This window comes from Dendropsophus ebraccatus, chromosome 9 (assembly GCF_027789765.1).
Source record: "Dendropsophus ebraccatus isolate aDenEbr1 chromosome 9, aDenEbr1.pat, whole genome shotgun sequence".
Taxonomy (NCBI): domain Eukaryota; kingdom Metazoa; phylum Chordata; class Amphibia; order Anura; family Hylidae; genus Dendropsophus; species Dendropsophus ebraccatus.
The window spans coordinates 60,226,913-60,248,398 of record NC_091462.1 but is presented as its reverse complement, the minus strand read 5'-3'; the positions used below and the strand labels follow the sequence as shown (position 1 = coordinate 60,248,398).

The 21,486-nt window shown below is 44.9% G+C and overlaps 1 protein-coding gene across 6 annotated transcripts in view; it reads right to left on the bottom strand.

Annotated features, from left to right (window-relative positions):
* SGO2 (shugoshin 2) overlaps nt 1-11,460 on the bottom strand; it is a 59,399-nt gene extending 47,939 nt beyond the window's left edge. For 5 of the 6 annotated variants that reach the window (XR_011364558.1, XR_011364557.1, XM_069983496.1 and 2 more), the window contains exons 1-4: nt 11,384-11,460; nt 6,073-6,229; nt 3,122-3,297; nt 1,433-1,510 (exon numbers count right to left, since the gene is read on the bottom strand). Coding sequence is in view for 4 of the 6 variants with exons in the window: in XM_069983496.1 (XP_069839597.1) it covers nt 1,433-1,510; nt 3,122-3,297; nt 6,073-6,208 (390 nt within the window). In the remaining 2 variants the exon portion in view is untranslated. Of the gene's footprint in view, nt 1-1,432; nt 1,511-3,121; nt 3,298-6,072; nt 6,230-7,857; nt 8,003-11,383 lie in introns of those variants that run through there. The other variant, XM_069983497.1, reaches the window with a different exon arrangement.
* Nucleotides 11,461-21,486: the final 10,026 nt, after the last annotated feature.

Genomic DNA, 21,486 nt, shown 5'->3' with positions numbered 1-21,486 from the left:
GTGGCCATTGGTGTGGGCTAACCTAGTGGGGCCTCTTTAGGCTGGCCCTTCCAATGGCCGCTGAGGGGGCGGGCCTATGCATAAATGACGTCACAGAGGGGCACACAATCCGCAGATAAAAGATCACTTTTTACTGTAACAAGCACCATGATGTATCTCAAAATAGGATATGAAAACTGCTAAAAGTCATAATGCAAAAAAAGGGTGCGACAGTGTCACTATAAACTTGACCGACAGTCTGTGTAGAAATCCATTCAATGACTTAAAGGTTATAACACTTGAAATGGATGATAGGAATTTGTCAGTTCCCTTTATCAGTTGCTTTTTACTGAATAAGTGTCTTTGGATAAGCTTCTGATTACTGTAGGCTCTGTAGTGTTGCATCGGTAATGTATGCAGCTTTAGTGTTGCTAGTAAGGCTATCCAAACAGTTTAAACACACTTTGCACACACACTTCAGCCATTTAACTCTATACTTTTGTAGCTGGGATATGGGTAATGGGACGCTGCATGGGTGTTCATCTTGGGCTAAGGAGGAACATGAATTTTATTAAATTAAATAAAAGAGATACTTCCAAAAACAGTACTACGTGTCTTCAGTTTGTGTGTGGTACTGCATTTCTGTTCTATTGAAGTGACTGGAATCGAGCTGGGATGGGTGTGGCATTGGTTTTGGAAAAATTCAGTCATGTTTTTTTTCTCTTAAGAGTCACACTCCATTCTGAAAGAAAGTTACCGACCACCTATTTATTGGAGTAGATTTGAATCTTAAACATAAGAGCCTCGTACCTTAGAGCCCTTTAACATGGCCCTTCTAGTTTCAGTTGGCATGACTGGCACTCATTTGCAGAGCCTTTAAAGGGGTACTCCGGCAGGGGGGGGGGGCGGCATTTTTTTCCTGACACCGGGGAGGAGGTGGCTAAGGGAAACTACGTCCACTCACCTCCACGGTTCCAGCAGCAGGTCCCGCATCGGGTTCCCGGCGGCTTCCTAGTGTCTGACGCGGGCCCGAGACGATACGTGCCCCCCCCCCCCCGCCGGACTACCCCATTAAGGCCTATTGAATCATGTAGCCTGTTGACCACACATTCCTGTTTACATGTAAAGATGTGCGGCTAAATACAGATGACTAAAATACCCAAACAAAATCTGTGATCAGCTGATTTTCCGTTCCTCAGTTGATTGCTGCCCCTTTAAATATAGGGAAGCTTACGGAAGATTGGCCTATCTGCCAATAATCAGCTGGCTTTTAGGCAGGTATAGAAACAAAATAAAGCTGTAATCCATGCACTTTTTATGGAAAGTCTTTTCTATCAAGAAACTTCTTTCATCCTCTCCTCCACATTTTATTTCTTTTTTGTTTCCTCAAATTGCTTTTGTGAATATCAAATTAACATTACATTTTTAACACTGAAAACACTAAGGAAAATACCTCCATATTGCTGCTGATTTCGATAGCTGAAGACAAGTTAATATTCATGTATACATCAATATCTTTCAGCATTTTGTTCTGCAAAACAAAGACAGCAGGTAATGAGAGCACAATTGTAATAGCATTACTATGAGTTCAGTGGATGTAGCATTCATTACATGCAACCTGGGATATTTTTAAAAGGGAACATGTCTATTCATCAGTTAAAACCAAATACTGAATCTGTGGGGGTGCTAGAATTTATTTATTTTTTTAAAGAGTTTAAACATTATATAAAATCATGTATTTTTAAAGCAAAAAGCATGAATATTAGAAATTGTGGCTAAAAAGAGCATACCCAAGCAGAATGTTTTTTTTATTAATATAATATATATATAATATATATATATATATATATATATATATATATATATATATATATATATATATATATATATATATATATATATATATATATATATATAAAAATATATCTTACATATAAAACAAGTACAACATAATAATTTTTCTCCCCCCAAAGTTAGGAGGTCCAAAGTGTGCCATTCTGCCTGCCGCGCGGTCCTTTTGCTTTCCGGGGCCGTACACCGCTGTACCTGTAAGCCGCCGCTTTGCTCTCCATCCGTTCGCCCGTCAGCCTCCTCTCTACTCCCGATCTATATGCCCTGCCAGGAGATCCAGGGAGGACCTTCTGCCTTCCGGTGCTGCTCACCGATGTGCATGTAAGCCGCCGCCTCTCTGCTCCCCATCCAGGACCTTCAGCACTGGACCTCCCGACAGGGCCATTTATTTAATCATTTCCCGGGATTCGATCAAATACCCGATTCTATCATTTCCCTGCAACATATATATTGATTGTGGCTTTCCATTCAACTAAAGTGGGTGGCATGGGAAAGTGACATTTCCTAGCAATCAATAACCTGGTGTCCAAGAAAAGGTTAAAGGTCTCAGCTTTTTTGCTGTTGCTACCCGCCATAGTGGGAAATTTCCCCAAGAAGTGCTACCTGAGGTGTGAATTATTGTCTGCTGCACCCGGACCAAAAGCTGCTTAAACACCTCCTTCCTAATACTCTAAAACATAACCGATGTAGATATTCGCACTAGATAATGTCCCCCACTATTTGAAACTTTTTATAGGTTTCTGTAAATCATTCCCCATTTTTCCTACACAATTCCTTTTCCCAAACTGAAGCACTCTTGGGGGCTACACTATTCGGTTTCACCTTTATTGCCTTTGAGTCTATGTTCCCCTCCATTACTAAATTTACTATACCTGCCAGGTTATACAAATGTATAGTTTGTTCTTCGTAGCTCAGTGCATGTTTTAACCTTCCGTACTACCACCATACATCAGCGAGGCTAAACTAAGAATTTGGAACAGACGACTCTTTCAATCTGCACTCTGTTATCTCTGATCTGCTCATCAGCCGGCCACCATTTAACTGTATGCCACTCTGTGCTGCTCCTCGAGTGCTGGGAAAAGCTGGATCCAGTCCTAGGAAACTTCTCCCAGTTTCCTAGGACTGGATTCAGCTTTTCCCAGCACCCAGGGAGGAGCGGCAGCTAGTTAAATGAAAGCAGGCTGACGAGTGGCTTTCAGAGATAAAGCGCTTTGCTTCATTATCACTGTAAATTCGCTTAGCTCTAGTCACAGATTGTGGTCTGCATTTCACGTATTGGTGTTTGACTTACAACAATACATAGGTTTTGACGAAGAAGAGCATTCTGAAAATGGAGCATCTTCACTTCCTTCTGCAGGAACATTCTGTCATTTTCTAGTCGTCTTGACTTCTCTCTCTCAGCAGTTAAGGCACATGCTAAAGCTTTATTATTGTGCTTTAGAGAAACCTTCAGGATGGACGAATTATCTAAAAAACACAAACAAAACAGTGTAATAGTTCTTGGCCCAGAGCTGCAGAATAGCAATGATGGACTATATGCCCTCCCTGTGGCAACATCATTTTGCCGACTATGGTTCTTGGATTCTGGCTTCAAACCAGAGATAATACAACTACACAGATAAAGGTGATATATAGAAAACCTGAAGGCAGCAGAAGGTTATGCGGAAAAGCGTTGGATAGAATTTTGGTCCTCTGGAGACTCCGTAGTAAAAACTTTGTGACATCAATCAGAACCCTCACAGAACGCCAAAGCAGGTAGAAGCAATGCCACCAGCTGGGGTGACCTGCAACACCAGCCGAACGGACCCCAGAACAGATCTTGGATTAAAAGCAGCTATCTAAAGGTACAAGTGGTTTGGGGCGGGGGGTGTCAGATTGTGGGTACAGAGTCGCTTTAACTAGGTTAGTTTTTGTTTTGTTTTTAAAGCCCTCCTGCAATTTCTATTTGTATTACTCATTATGTGGCCAGAATTTATAATTTAGCTAGGATTACCACATCCAGCTGTTCTTTTCTCTCTAAAGATTCTGGTTACTATTTCCTTAAAGAGGATGTACCACCAGGTACATACTTTTGAATTTAACACAGTGATAGAACGGTGCCGTCAGGTCCGTTTAGAATCAATCTATTAGAATCAATGGAGCCGCGTTATAGAGGGGAGGGAATTCCCTCCCACTGGGGGCGGGCCGACCTCCAGTGCTTCAGCTTGGCGCCATACACGGGAACCGGGCCGCGGTTCGAAAAACGGACCGCGGCACCGGCTTCCCTATGACGGCGCTGTTCTATCGGTGGTACTTCCTCTTTGAGTTGAGTCGTGTGATCTCAAGGGAGAACATACTAATTTTGCTAAGAATTTAACAGAGGACCCCAGTGTTAACACACAGCCACTGTACTGCCATTTCAACAGGTTTTTAGATTCTCCCTGTGGGTATGGTTTAAATGCCTGAGCAAGAACACTATTTTACTAGTCAGCAGAGAGACGTTTCCCAGGGTTGGATCCAGCTTTTCCCAGCACCCAGGGAGGAGTGGCAGTGAGTTAGAAGGCAGCAGGCTGATGAGCGGATTGCAGAGATGACAAAGCACTTCGCTTCATTATTACTGTACATTCGCTCATCTATTTTGCTAACTTGTCATTTTGGAGTCACAAAGAATTGCAGTACATGTTTTGAAATATACCAGTTAGAAGGATTTGAGAGAAATTACTGTGCGTGGTACACTGGAATGTACATTGCCATATACAAATGTTCATTTATGCCATTATTAAGGCAGAGAACAAGTGTAAACACCACCTTAAAGAGGTATGCCAGAAAAAAAATGAACTTTTCTCTACCCACAGGATATGAGGAAATAGGAGGAGGAGGAGGAGGAGGAGGAGATCGCAGGACCTCTGTAACCCCCCCCCCCCCAACCTCCATATCGGGCCTCCAGCTTCTGTCTTATGAATAGGAGCCACCCACGGGTACGGCACGTGACCCGCTGCTCTATTCATTCCTATGGAGTGATGGAAAGAGCAGAGCACGCCGGAAGAGCGCTGTACTTGGCTCTTTCCATCTGCTCTATTCATAATACAGAAGCTGTCGGTCCGGTATGGAGATCGGCAGGGGGTACAAATGTCGGACACCTGCAAAGGTCTACTTTTCCCCAATCCTGTGGAAAGGGAAAGAGTTCATTCTTCCTGGGATACCTCTTTAAATACAAGTTACACTAAACAGTACAACTCAAGGTGCCATTTCTACAAATTTAGGGTGTTTGTGACAACCCTTGGGTGGCTCATAGCACAGTGGTGCCTTGGCTTACGAGCAAAATTCGTTCTGGGACCATGCTTGTAATCGAAATCCACTCTTAAACTACAGCAAATTTTCCTATAAGAAAACACTGATATGCAGACAATTGGTTCCACACCCCAAAATAATTTTTTTTATTCTGAAAAACATTTAGAACAGATGAATCAAATGAAAAACAGCTGACTATGAGGTATCAGTTACTGTACAGAATAGCAATCTGCATGTGGCGTATAATGTATTATCAGTGCATAAACCTGATAACACAGCAGCAGTTTATAAATACAGCATGGAACTGCAGATCCCCATAATGTAGTAGCGTAGTACAACAGGCTAGAATAGAGAAGCAGAGCTGCAGTCAGAGGTCTGTGTGGTCACATGACAGCAATGGGGAAGGGGTGTGTTCAGCATGGACCAATCAGGAAGTGAGAATCACAGAGCTGTGCAGGACAGTGACAGAAACTTTTCTATACAGCAGTGTAAATGGCTGAGTGTGAGTGCAGTCACATTATAGCAGCAGTGTGTATAGCTGAGTGTAAGTGCAGGCACATTATTGAGGAGAAGATGGGGAAACTCCAGGGTTGACAGACTGCAGGGAGCATGAAGAAATGAGTCGGGTATATGTGGACACATAGAGGATTAGCTCCACAGTCCTGTCCCCTGATGCAAGCCCCAGCCTGAAGTGGATCTGCTATGATTAGGAAGGTGAGGGAGACTTCCTGGGTCAGAGTACAGTGCTGTAGACCCCACTATGCAGGCCATGCCCCTCCCCCACTCGCCCTCCCACCCAGTACAGGGAGCACTTAAACCAAAGCAATGCTCTTAAACCAAGTTACAATTTTGAAAAACTGCAAGCTCTTCTTGCAAAACGCTCTTAATCCAAGATACTCCTAAACCAAGGTAACACTGTATTTATTTTCCACTTCTACAAATATTACATAATACAATGCGTTTTATACTTACTTAACGTTTTTGTTTTGATTTTTGCAGCAAGCGACGTTTGCAGCTTTAGAGCCTTCAAGGACCCATTAAGTTTTTCTCGCATTCGCTCCTTCACAGATTGCAGAACGGAGGTGGACGAACTGGCTGTAACATCCATAGTGTAGATGTTGCATTTATTCTACAGAAAAGGATAACAGAAAAGTGTGCTGTGAGGACTCCCATCAGATCATCTAGCTTTTACCATCAAACATAAATGAGTTAGCATTCCCTGCTTAGTCTATTCTTAAAGGGAACCAATCACGTGGAAAATCCATCTTAAGATAAGGAAACGTGCTGGCACATCACCCAGCACGTTTCCCAAACATCCCCCTGTAACCTCCGTGCCCCCCTCCATCAGTCAGTTATCTTACTTTGAAGAGGTCCCGTGTTGTATGTAAATTTCCGGCAAGTAGTGACGGTGGGCGGATTTAGTCATGGTGGGCAGAATCAGTCACAGGTCCTGGGCGTCTGTGGGGCGTGATTGAGAGATCTGCCTTCCATCCACGTGACCCGGCAGCTTGCGTTTGACGGCGGCGTCGCGCGCTGACGTCATCCGCACGCAGCGCTGATGTCTTCCAGAGTCCACGCATGCGCAGTACGTCGGCGTCGTCTCCTGCGGTACTGCGCATGCGCGGACTCCGGAAGACGTCGGCGCTGCGTGCGGAGTCCGCGCATGCGCAGTACCGCGGGAGACGACGCCGACGTACTGCGCATGCGTGGACTCTGGAAGACATCGGCGCTGCGTGCGGATGACGTCAGCGCGCGACGCCGCCGTCAAACGCAAGCTGACGGGTCACGTGGATGGAAGGCAGATCTCTCAATCACGCCCCTCTGGGCGTGATTACAGCCATTACAGGCGCCTAGGACCTGTGACTGATTCTGCCCACCATGACTAAATCCGCCCACCGTCACTACCTCTTCAAAGTAAGATTACTGACTGATGGAGGGGGGCACGGAGGTTACAGGGGGATGTTTGGGAAACGTGCTGGGTGATGTGCCAGCACGTTTCCTTATCTTAAGATGGATTTTCCGCATGATTGGTTCCCTTTAACTACATTTCACAACACTGTAACGGTGACATCAAGAAGAAAGTCATGGAAATTAGCCACATGCGCCTGTCACAAGAAATTCTGGATACATTTCCAGACCCATAGGCTTTTATTAGGCATGGACACCCTTCAGCTTTTTTTCCCCAACTGAAGGGTATCCAATCTAGAAATATTTTTGTGCATTCTGAAACTGGCCAGGATCCCAGATGGGCACTCCAGACCCAGGAGGCTGCTTCTCTACTCCTCAGTGCAGCTCGCACAGCAGGAAGGAAAGCTGAAAGTGTGCAGTGAGTAGCTTTTGTGAGTATAGCTTTTTATTATTTTTCCCTTTTCACTTTCAGGAAATGCTTAAGATTTCCTGAAGCACTTTCGGATCAGTAAAAACTGACAGACGTGTGCATTAAAGCCCTATTCCACCAACAGATCTGACGATTATCTGCCAAAGATTTGAAGCCAAACCCAGGAGTGGATTTGAAAAAAGGAGAAATCCAGGCTTTCCTTTATGACCTGTTCTCTGTTTATAGTCCGTTCCTGGGGTTGGCTTCAAATCTTTGGTAGATAATCTGTTGTCAGATCTGTTGGTGGAATAGGGCCTATGGAAATCACAGGATCAACAGACATGAGTATATGCAAATGACAGAAAATCTAAACAAAGTTATCCAAAAAAATATTGCCTTGAGTATAAGCAACACGCACAGAAAAACACACAATTACATGCCTTGGCATGATATCAGCGAAGTTATCTGAGGAACATTTTGTCACGCTGAATGCACTTGGACATGCAAATCCTCAAGATCGTCTGCAATTGCCAACGAATAATGTAGCAGATGTGCTCGATGGGAGACAAGTCTAGGCCATGAAGGCTGCAATGAAAAATGCATCGTTAATCCCATGACTAGGACCGCTGATGCTCCATCATCATAGCATTGCACATGTAGTCTGCCAACCAATCTCCAGCTAGCATTGTGTCCAAGACAAAAGGTGGACTCATGCCTAAAGATGACAGACCTCTATTCTATCAGCCATCGCCTTCTTGCTCTACACCATAACCTTATGGCCTATACTTTTTGGTATCCCAGTTTTGGCGTTGAGGGAACAGCATACCAGTCCTACTACTAAGAATATAGTGTGGGGTAATGTACCATACAGTAGCCGCTCTCCAGTCTCCATTACAGGTACACCAATATGTCAGCATTACATTGATTTGGTTGGATGATGCCAGACCACATGTCGCTCGTACTACAGCGAGCAGCCTGCATGCTCGCTCAGTGTGAACGGGGCCTTATTCTTAGAGTACCTGATGGTACATCCTCTTTAATATGACCCATGGATAGAACGGCGCAGTCACAGGAAAGCCGGTGCCGCGGTCCGTTTTTGAACCGCGGCCCGGTTCCCGTGTACGACGCCATTCTGTCCACGGGTAGCGGGCCGGGGCTGAAGCACTGGAGGTGGGCCAGTCTGTCCCAGTGGGAGGAAAGTCCTGCCCCTCTATGACATGGCTTCATTGATTCTAATGGAGCCCCGTCATAGAGGGCAGGGAAATCCCTGCACCTGGGGGCAGGCAGGCCCCCTCCACAGCATGACAGTCCACTACAGTGACACCCTACCCATAAAGCACAGCATGACAGTCCACTACAGTGACACGCTACCCATATAGCGCAGCATGACAGCCCACTACAGTGACACGCTACCCATATAGCGCAGCATGACAGTCCACTACAGTGGCACGCTACCCATATAGCACAGAATGGCAGTCCACTACAGGGACACGCTACCCATATAGCACAGCATGGCAGACCACTACAGTGGCACACTACCCATATAGCACAGCATGACAGTCCACTACAGTGACATGCTACCCATATAGAACAGCATGGCAGTCCACTACAGTGACACGCTACCCATATAGCGCAGCATGACAGTCCACTACAGTGACACGCTACCCATATAGCGCAGCATGACAGTCCACTACAGTGACACGCTACCCATATAGCGCAGCATGACAGTCCACTACAGTGACACGCTACGCATATAGCACAGCATGGCAGTCCACTACAGTGGCACACTACGCATATAGCACAGCATGGCAGTCCACCACAGTGACACACTACCCATATAGCACAGCATGGCAGACCACTACAGTGACACGCTACCCATATAGCGCACCAAGACAGTCCACTACAGTGACACACTACCCATAAAGCACAGCATGACAGTCCACTACAGTGACACGCTACCCATATAGCGCAGCATGACAGTCCACTACAGTGGCACACTACCCATATAGCGCAGCATGGCAGTGCACTACAGTGGCACACTACCCATATAGCACAGCATGGCAGACCACTACAGTGACACGCTACCCATATAGCACAGCATGACAGTCCACTACAGTGACACGCTACCCATATAGCGCAGCATGACAGACCACTACAGGTGGAGGTGGGCCAGTCTGTCCCAGTGGGAGGAAAGTCCTGCCCCTCTATGACATGGCTTCATTGATTCTAATGGAGCCCCGTCATAGAGGGCAGGGAAATCCCTGCACCTGGGGGCAGGCAGGCCCCCTCCACAGCATGACAGTCCACTACAGTGACACCCTACCCATAAAGCACAGCATGACAGTCCACTACAGTGACACGCTACCCATATAGCGCAGCATGACAGCCCACTACAGTGACACGCTACCCATATAGCGCAGCATGACAGTCCACTACAGTGGCACGCTACCCATATAGCACAGAATGGCAGTCCACTACAGGGACACGCTACCCATATAGCACAGCATGGCAGACCACTACAGTGGCACACTACCCATATAGCACAGCATGACAGTCCACTACAGTGACATGCTACCCATATAGAACAGCATGGCAGTCCACTACAGTGACACGCTACCCATATAGCGCAGCATGACAGTCCACTACAGTGACACGCTACCCATATAGCGCAGCATGACAGTCCACTACAGTGACACGCTACCCATATAGCGCAGCATGACAGTCCACTACAGTGACACGCTACGCATATAGCACAGCATGGCAGTCCACTACAGTGGCACACTACGCATATAGCACAGCATGGCAGTCCACCACAGTGACACACTACCCATATAGCACAGCATGGCAGACCACTACAGTGACACGCTACCCATATAGCGCACCAAGACAGTCCACTACAGTGACACACTACCCATAAAGCACAGCATGACAGTCCACTACAGTGACACGCTACCCATATAGCGCAGCATGACAGTCCACTACAGTGGCACACTACCCATATAGCGCAGCATGGCAGTGCACTACAGTGGCACACTACCCATATAGCACAGCATGGCAGACCACTACAGTGACACGCTACCCATATAGCACAGCATGACAGTCCACTACAGTGACACGCTACCCATATAGCGCAGCATGACAGACCACTACAGTGACACGCTACCCATATAGCGCAGCATGACAGTCCACTACAGTGACACGCTACCCATATAGCACAGCATGGCAGTGCACTACAGTGGCACGCTACCCATATAGCGCAGCATGGCAGTGCACTACAGTGGCACACTACCCATATAGCACAGCATGGCAGTCCACCACAGTGACACACTACCCATATAGCACAGCATGGCAGTCCACCACAGTGACACACTACCCATATAGCACAGCATGACAGCCCACTACAGTGGCACGCTACCCATATAGCACAGCATGGCAGTCCACTACAGTGACACACTACCCATATAGCACAGCACGGCAGACCACTACAGGGACACGCTACCCATATAGCACAGCATGGCAGTGCACTACAGTGACATGCTACCCATATAGAACAGCATGGCAGTCCACTACAGTGACATGCTACCCATATAGAACAGCATGGCAGTCCACCACAGGGACACGCTACCCATATAGAAGAGCATGTGGTGACACTAGTGTAATGTAGTACCACCACATACACAGATAACACTCATTACATAGGTACAAGCACTGTGCGCCCCTAAACAAACGGCGCCATACATGTAGTGCACCGCCTCCCCGGTAGAGGCGCTGCATATGGACTGCGCCGGACATATATATATATATATATATATATATATATATATATATATATATATATATATATATATATATGTGACACTGTGGTTGTACCCAATAGCAGCAAACACAGTGAACAGCAGGGATGTCTCCCTCGCACGGACAGCACGCCGACGTCACCTCAGCGAGACAGCTGCCGCCCAGGCTTACCTCTACCGATACACCGACAGGCGCCGTTACTTCCGCTCTCCCAGAAATTTTCAAATTTTAAGCTCAGTGTGAACGCATGCGCAGTAAAAGGCGCTTGGTAACTGAACCTATCAGGGCGCACGTGGGCGTGGTTTCATCGTATCCACAACGAGCGGCGCTGACCACAGGCGGCCATTTTCGTTGAGGGAAGAAAGTAGATTGAGTGATTTGAAAATATCCTACAGCTTATTGGACCACAAAGAGCCACCCGTGATGCCCTTAGAATCTGTTACAGATACTATACTGCTTAATATATGGTGTATTCACACGCACAGGATCTGCTGCAGATTTTATACTGTGTTCATTTAGTCACGTTGATATCTAACAGTGTGGGTGCACAGTTAGGTACTGCAGTCACGCTATCAGCACTTCACTGAAATGGAGTCACACTATCAGCACTAGGAATTGCAGTGCTCCTATATACCATCTTTTACGGTAATAGCCAGGACTAGTTAGTTCCAGGCTCCAGAATGTGCCAGGAAGATCATAGGGTGACACCTACATGTGAGACTAACTAAAGAATGTCAACTGTTAACCCCTTCAGGTCCATTCACCCACTGTTAACCCCTCAGATCCACAACTGTTCAATTCCCCCACTGTTAACCTCTTCACATCCACTACAATCTAATTCATCCACTGTTAACCCCTTTAGATCCACAACACTTTAATTCATCCACTTTTAACCCCTACACATCCACCACAGTTTAATTCATATACTGTTAACCCCTTCAGCTCCAGGAATATTTTATTTTTTTCTAACTATATGTAATTTTTAACACCTGAAAACCAGGCTCATTTTAATTTATTTCTCTTATTTGTCTTAGACATAGAGGAACCATTTTTACTGTAGGGATTTGGATTAATGTGATGGTAAAATGTCTATTTGGGGCTATATGTTGCACTATTTGAAGTCCAATAAAATCACGAAATCAAATTGTTATCCAATCACACTACCATATCCTAGAAGAGCGCTTACTCTTGTACAGTTTCTGTGATTTTCAGACATTTTTACTGTACGGATTCGGAGTAATGTGATGGTAAAGTATCTATTTGGGGCTATATGCCCCACTATTTGAAGTCCAATAAAATCACGAAATCAAATTGTTTTCCAATTTCGCTACCATATCCTAGAAGAGCGCTTACTCTCGTACAGTTTCTGTGATTTTCAGACATTTTTACTGTAGGGATTCGGAGTAATGTGATGGTAAAGTGTCTGTTTGGGGCTATATGTCCCACTATTTGAAGTCCAATAAAATCACGAAATCAAATTGTTATCCAATCTCACTACCATATCCTAGAAGAGCGCTTACTCTCATACAGGTTCTGTGATTTTCAGACATTTTTACTGTACGGATTCGGAGTAATGTGATGGTAAAGTATCTATTTGGGGCTATATGTCGCACATTTTGAAGTCCAATAAAATCACGAAATCAAATTGTTATCCAATCACACTACAATATCCTAGAAGAGCGCTTACTCTCGTACAGGTTCTGTGATTTTCTGAAATATTTACTGTACGGATTCGGAGTAATGTGATGGTAAAGTGTCTATTTGGGGCTATATGTCCCACTATTTGAAGTCCAATAAAATCACGAAATCAAATTGTTATCCAATCTCACTACCATATCCTAGAAGAGCGCTTACTCTCGTACAGGTTCTGTGATTTTCAGACATTTTTACTGTACGGATTTGGAGTAATGTGATGGTAAAGTGTGTATTTGGGGCTATATGCCCCACTATTTGAAGTCCAATAAAATCACAAAATCAAATTGTTATCCAATCACTTTACCATATCCTAGAAGAGCGCTTATTCTTGTACAGTTTCTGTGATTTTCAGACATTTTTACTGTAGGGATTTGGAGTAATGTGATGGTAAAGTGTCTATTTGGGGCTATACACCTGATAATTTGAAGTCCAATAAAATTACGAAATCAAATAGTTCTCCATATTGTTCTTGTTGTTGGACGCTCTTGGTAGACTACTTCCAATCCCAGGAGGGACCAGCTTCATGGCTGATGGAGGATAACCATTAAGAGACTTTTTTCAGGACTGTTCTTCTATTCTAGTTTAATAAGTCTATGTTCCTTTTAAGTTTAGGTTAGGGACTCGCAAGAGAATGAGGACCCTTAATGTGGCTTGCGAGCTTACAATATTTCTTGCCTATTTTTTTCTTCTAGTTTTCAACGGTAAAAGATATCTACTAATACCTCATTGAAGATTGGACATCGAGCCATCAAGGAGCCCCACTAGACTAAAGCTGCTTTCACATGCTGCAGATTTTAGGCAGATTTTCTGCAGCAGATTGTCTGTTGCCAAACCAAAGTCAACCTGAAGTTTCAAATCTGCTGTAGAAAATCTGCATCAAATCTGCAGTGTGTGAAAGCACCCTTACTATTCTGCAAGTCTTCCCAAGTGCATTATAGGGCCATGCAGCTGCCACTGACTGACAGCTACTTACCGCCCTAGCGGTCTTGTTTCTGCCACCTAATAAAGAGTGCTGAGGGGCCTGTGTGAGCTGCTGGCGCCTGCTGATGCCCCTCCCCTGTGCCAACTTCTATGCTTTTATAGAAGAAGTCTGGCTAAAACATTTTTGTATTGTTATTGTATTGTCACCCAAAAGTTATACAAATCCCCAATATACACCTATTACGGGAAATGCTTAGAAAGCGCTTTTTTCTCTGCACTTACTACTGCATCAAGGCTTCACTTCCTGAATAACACGATGATGTCACTTCCTGGATAATATGGTGATGTCACTTCCTGGATAACATGGTTATGTCACTTCCTGGATAACATGGTGATGTCACTTCCTGGATAACATGGTTATGTCACTTCCTGGATAACATGGTGCTGTCACTTTCTGGATAATATGGTGATGTCACTTCCTGGATAACATGGTTATGTCACTTCCTGGATAACATGGTGATGTCACTTCCTGGATAACATGGTTATGTCACTTCCTGGATAACATGGTGATGTCACGACCCGACTCCCAGAGCTGTGCGGGCTGTGGCTGCCGGAGAGGATGATGGCAGGGGGATGCTCAATGTTCCTCCAGTGCCCTGTATCCCTCAGTGTCCCCGTGCCATCATCCTCTCCGGCAGCCACAGCCCACACAGCTCTGGGAGTCGGGTCGTGACATAACCATGTTATCCCGGAAGTGACATCACCATGTTATCCAGGAAGTGACATCACCATGTTATCCAGGAAGTGACATAACCATGTTATCCAGGAAGTGACATCACCATGTTATCCAGGAAGTGACATAACCATGTTATCCAGGAAGTGACATCACCATATTATCCAGGAAGTGACATCATCGTGTTATTCAGGAAGTGAAGCCTTGATGCAGTAGTAAGTGCAGAGAAAAAAGCGCTTTCTAAGCATTTCCCGTAATAGGTGTATATTGGGGATTTGTATAACTTTTGGTTGACAATACAATACCAATACAAAAATGTTTTAGCCAGACTTCTTCTATAAAAGCATAGAAGTTGGCACAGGGGAGGGGCATCAGCAGGCGCCAGCAGCTCACACAGGCCCCTCAGCACTCTTTATTAGGTGGCAGAAACAAGACCGCTAGGGCGGTAAGTAGCTGTCAGTCAGTGGCAGCTGCATGGCCCTATAATGCACTTGGGAAGACTTGCAGAATAGTAAGGGTGCTTTCACACACTGCGGATTTGATGCAGATGTTCTACAGCAGATTTGAAACTTCAGGTTGACTTTGGTTTGGCAACAGACAATCTGCTGCAGAAAATCTGCCTAAAATCTGCAGCATGTGAAAGCAGCTTTAGTCTAGTGGGGCTCCTTGATGGCTCGATGTCCAATCTTCAATGAGGTATTAGTAGATATCTTTTACCGTTGAAAATTAGAAGAAAAAAATAGGCAAGAAATATCGTAAGCTCGCAAGCCACATTAAGGGTCCTCATTCTCTTGCGAGTCCCTAACCTAAACTTAAAAGGAACATAGACTTATTAAACTAGAATAGAAGAACAGTCCTGAAAAAAGTCTCTTAATGGTTATCCTCCATCAGCCATGAAGCTGGTCCCTCCTGGGATTGGAAGTAGTCTACCAAGAGCGTCCAACAACAAGAACAATATGGAGAACTATTTGATTTCGTGATTTTATTGGAGTTCATATTATCAGGTGTATAGCCCCAAATAGACACTTTACCATCACATTACTCCAAATCCCTACAGTAAAAAGGTCTGAAAATCACAGAAACTGTACAAGAGTAAGCGCTCTTCTAGGATATGGTAAAGTGATTGGATAACAATTTGATTTCGTGATTTCATTGGACTTCACAATGTGCGACATATAGCCCCAAATAGACACTTTACCATCACATTACTCCGAATCCATACAGTAAAAATGTCAGAAAATCACAGAATCTGTACAAGAATAAGCGCTCTTCTAGGATATGGTAGTGTGATTGGATAACAACTTGATTTCGTGATTTTATTGGACTTCAAATAGTGAGACATATAGCCCCAAATACACATTTTTCCATCACATTACTCCGAATCCCTACAGTAAAAATGTCTAAAAATCACAGAACCTGTATGAGAGTAAGCGCTCTTCTAGGACATGGTAGTGTGATTGGATAACAATTTGATTTTGTGATTTTATTAGACTTCAAATAGTGGGACATATAACCCCAAATAGACACTTTACCATCACATTACTCCGAATCCCTACAGTAAAAATGTCTAAAAATCACAGAACCTGTACGAGAGTAAGCGCTCTTCTAGGATATGGTAAAGTGATTGGATAACAATTTGATTTCGTGATTTTATTGGACTTCAAATAGTGGGACATATAGCCCCAAATACACACTTTACCATCACATTACTCCGAATCCCTACAGTAAAAATGTCTAAAAATCACAGAACCTGTATGAGAGTAAGCGCTCTTCTAGGATATGGTAGTGTGATTGGATAACAATTTGATTTCGTGATTTTATTGGACTTCAAATAGTGGGGCATATAGCCCCAAATACACACTTTACCATCACATTACTCCGAATCCGTACAGTAAAAATGTCTGAAAATCACAGAACCTGTACGAGAGTAAGCGCTCTTCTAGGACATGGTAGTGTGATTGGATAACAATTTGGTTTCGTGATTTTATTGGACTTCAAAAGGTGTGACATATAGCCCCAAATAGACACTTTACCATCACATTACTCCGAATCCCTACAGTAAAAATGTCTGAAAATCACAGAAACTGTACGAGAGAAAGCGCTCTTCTAGAATATGGTAGTGAGATTGGATAACAATTTGATTTCGTGATTTTATTGGACTTCAAATAGTGGGACATATAACCCCAAATAGACACTTTACCATCACATTACTCCGATTCCATACAGTAAAAATGTCTGAAAATCACAGAATCCGTACAAGAGTAAGCGCTAATCTAGGATATGGTAGTGTGATTTGATAACAATTTGATTTCGTGATTTTATTGGACTTCAAATAGTGGGGCATATATCCCCAAATAGACACTTTACCATCACATTACTCCGAATCCGTACAGTAAAAATGTCTGAAAATCACAGAACCTGTACGAGAGTAAGCGCTCTTCTAGGATATGGTAGCGAGATTGGATAACAATTTGATTTCGTGATTTTATTGGACTTCAAATAGTGGGGCATATATCCCCAAATAGACACTTTACCATCACATTACTCCGAATCCGTACAGTAAAAATGTCTGAAAATCACAGAACCTGTACGAGAGTAAGCGCTCTTCTAGGATATGGTAGCGAGATTGGATAACAATTTGATTTCGTGATTTTATTGGACTTCAAAATGTGCGACATATAACCCCAAATAGACACTTTACCATCACATTACTCCAAATCCCTACAGTAAAAATGTCTGAAAATCACAGAAACTGTACGAGAGTAAGCGCTCTTCTAGGACATGGTAGTGTGATTGAATAACAATTTGATTTCGTGATTTTATTGGACTTCGAAATGTGCGACATATAACCCCAAATAGACACTTTACCATCACATTACTCCGAATCCGTACAGTAAAAATGTCTAAAAATCACAGAAACTGTACGAGAGTAAGCGCTCTTCTAGGATATGGTAGTGTGATTGGATAACAATTTGATTTTGTGATTTTATTGGACCTCAAATAGTGGGACATATAGCCCCAAATAGACACTTTACCATCACATTACTCCGAATCCATACAGTAAAAATATCTGAAAATCACAGAAACTGTACGAGAGTAAGCGCTCTTCTAGGATATGGTAGTGTGATTGGATAACAATTTGATTTCGTGATTTTATTGGACTTCAAAATGTGCGACATATAGCTCCAAATAGACACTTTACCATCACATTACTCCGAATCCCTACAGTAAAAATGTCTGAAAATCACAGAAACTGTACGAGAGTAAGCGCTCTTCTAGCATATGGTAGCGAGATTGGATAACAATTTGATTTCAAGATTTTATTGGACTTCAAATAGTGCGACATATAGCCCCAAATAGACATATTTACCATCACATTAATCCAAATCCCTACAGTAAAAATGGTTCCTCTATGTCTAAGACAAATAAGAGAAATAAATTAAAATGAGCCTGGTTTTCAGGTGTTAAAAATTACATATAGTTAGAAAAAAAATAAATATTCCTGGAGCTGAAGGGGTTAACAGTATATGAATTAAACTGTGGTGGATGTGTAGGGGTTAAAAGTGGATGAATTGAAGTGTTGTGGATCTAAAGGGGTTAACAGTGGATGAATTAGATTGTAGTGGATGTGAAGGTGTTAACAGTGGGGGAATTGAACAGTTGTGGATCTGAAGGGGTTAACAGTGGGTGAATGGACCTGAAGGGGTTAAGAGTTGACATTCTTTAGTTAGTCTCACATGTAGGTGTCACCCTATGATCTTCCTGGCACATTCTGGAGCCTGGAACTAACTAGTCCTGGCTATTACCGTAAAACATGGTATATAGGAGCACTGCAATTCCTAGTGCTGATAGTGTGACTCCATTTCAGTGAAGTGCTGATAGCGTGACTGCAGTAGTTAGGTGATGTTCTGCAGGTTCAGGGGTGTGTGGGAGTGATGTTCTGCTGGGTCAGGGGTGTGGGTGCACTGTTATGCGATGGTCTGCAGGGTCAGGGGTGTGGGTGCACTGTTATGTGATGTTCTGCTGGGTCAGGGGTGTGTGTGGGTGCACTGTTATGCGATGGTCTGCAGGGTCAGGGGGTGTGTGGGTGCACTGTTATGTGATGTTCTGCAGGGTCAGGGGTGTGGGTGCACTGTTATGTGATGGTCTGCAGGGTCAGGGGTGTGTGGGTGCACTGTTATGTGATGTTCTGCAGCGTCAGGGGTGTGGGTGCACTGTTTTGCGATGGTCTGCAGGGTCAGGGGTGTTTGGGTGCACTGTTATGCGATGGTCTGCAGGGTCAGGGGTGTGTGGGTGCACTGTTATGCGATGGTCTGCAGGGTCGGGTGTTTGGGTGCACTGTTATGCGATGGTCTGCAGGGTCAGGGGTGTGTGGGTGCACTGTTATGCGATGGTCTGCAGGGTCAGTGGTGTGTGGGTGCACTGTTATGCGATGGTCTGCAGGGTCAGGGGTGTGTGGGTGCACTGTTATGCGATGGTCTGCAGGGTCAGGGGTGTGTGGGTGCACTGTTATGTGATGTTCTGCAGGGTCTGGGATGTGTGGGTGCACTGTTGTGTGATGCTCTGCAGGGTCAGGGATGTGTGGGTGCACTGATATGTGATGTTCTGCAGGGTCAGGGATGTGTGGGTGGACTGTTATGTGATGTTCTGCAGGGTCTAGGATGTGTGGGTGCACTGTTATGTGATGTTCTGCAGGGTCTGGGATGTGTGGGTGCACTGTTATGTGATGTTCTGCAGAGTCTGGGATGTGTGGTGATGCTAGAAAGTAGCTGCCAGAGGTTGGTCTGACGTCACGTGGGGCTGCACAATCCTCCAAGTAATTATTGGGGGTCTCATGTTTGTTATTCCTCCCCATAGGTTTTATGACCAGCCCTCCTCCTGATGACGCCCGGTGCGGGTGAAACTAGTTGAGGGGCTATGCGGCTGTGATTTTAATGATCCTCACTATCAGTTCAGTTAGTTAGGAAACACCTATATACTAGATAGTCAGGTAAACTGCAGCTACCTGAGACTACCCTCAATACACAAATGGGCCAACAAACTCTATACCTATTGTTGATAGTGGGGTGTTATTTTAAATTAAGCAAGATTGATTCACGTATTATTTTAGAAGAGCCAATAAAAGTTATGTCTTACGATATGGGCGACAGGTTTAGGTGTGTTATGGGCTATTGGCCCTTTTCTGTTTAGTTTATACGTCACCTGGTCCCCGCTCCGGCTTGCTTCGGGGGTTCCCGGCAGGCCCTGCTCAGCCAATCAGTGCGCTGCGCACTGATTGGCTGAGCGGGATGTGAAGACACCAAGAGCCCCAAAGCCAGCCAGAGCAGGGAGCAGGTGACATATAGGCTCCGGCGGCAGGGGGTTAGCGGGATGTGCCTCATGCTGTGAGTTTGTCTGCATACAGTTTACTGGGCAGGGATCCGCAAATCTGCTGCGGATCCAGTACGTGTGAACGTACCCTTACAAGTTCCAGGATATGACTGTTTTAGTAGATATTACAATTAGCCTTGGGAGCTCACTGGGTCCTCCAGCGGGACAGGTGGTGCTGCTAGTAAGTAAAGGGGCAGAGCATTGCTGAACTCGTGCAGCAGAGAAGAACATCCAGTCGGCTCCAAGGGCGGCTTTGAATATCTACTAGAACTTGGCACTTGTAAGGCTAAGGTCCCCTTCACACGGCCATGTCGGTTGTTACTGTCAGGAAATCCTAATCAGGCTTCAGCAAACCTTCAGGATTTACTGACAGTAAGGCCCCCCTCACACATCCAGGAAATCCAGACCGATTTCCAGTCCCATAGGGGTGCATTAGTGACAGATACACATCAGGATTTTTCCTGAAGAGGGTCCGTTCTGTAAAAATTTCATAGATCCTCTCCTATTTTCACCTGGAATTCTGGCTCGAACGCCCCATTGAAGTCTATGGGAGCGCCGGTAATCTGGAGGCTTTCCTAGGCCCCTCCCCCAATCCACCCCACCTCCAGACCTCAGCAGTGTGGTGCCTGCTACACTACGACTCCCACCTGGAACTGAGCAGCAGTGGTGCCCTGCCCGCAGCAACCAACAACTCCCCTCCCCCAGACCTCAGCATTAGTAACCGTGTTCCCCAGGGGGTGGGCAGCAGTGATCTCTAGGAAGCCAGAGCAGGAACCAAGACAGGTGAGAATACACCCATAGAACTATAACCCCACCATGTCCTGCTAACAGTTCTTGGTGGGAGTTGTAGTTTTGCAACCTGTGGCTATTCAGCTGGCAGAACTACAACCCCCATCAGGCCCTGCTGACAGTTTATGGTGGGAGTTATATTTGTGCAGCCTGTGGCCATCCTGGTTGCAGAACTACAACTCCCATCATGGCCTGCTAACAGTTCATGGCAAGAGTTGTAGTTTTGGTGCCTGTGGCCATCCTTGTTGCAGAACTGCATCATGCCCCGCAGTGTGGTAATATGTGGACTACATCTCCCAGCATGGTGTGTGGAGTAATATGCAGGACTACATCTCTCAGCATGGTGGGAGTTGTAGTTCTGCAATAGATTTAAGGATGACAGTACACGAGTGGGAGACAGTGGCACGGTACATAAGGGGCCATGTAGGGCAAATGTGATGTATGTGCAATGTATTTTGGCATACTAAGACCATATTTCCCTCTGACCAGGAATCGCCTTCAGGAATTTCAATGTGGTCTGATAGGCCAACATACATTGCACCTACATCACATGTACCCTTGTGTACTGTGCCACTGTCTCCCCATCATCTCCTCTCATTATGTGATGTAGTCCTGCATATTACCCCACACACCATGCTGGCAGATGTAGTTCTACTCTGCCACTGCCGCCCCCTCCTATACTGTTTCACCTTCTAATCTGTTGCAGAACTACAACTATTAAAAAATACCAATATGACATGATGGGGGGGGAGTTGTAGTTTTGTAA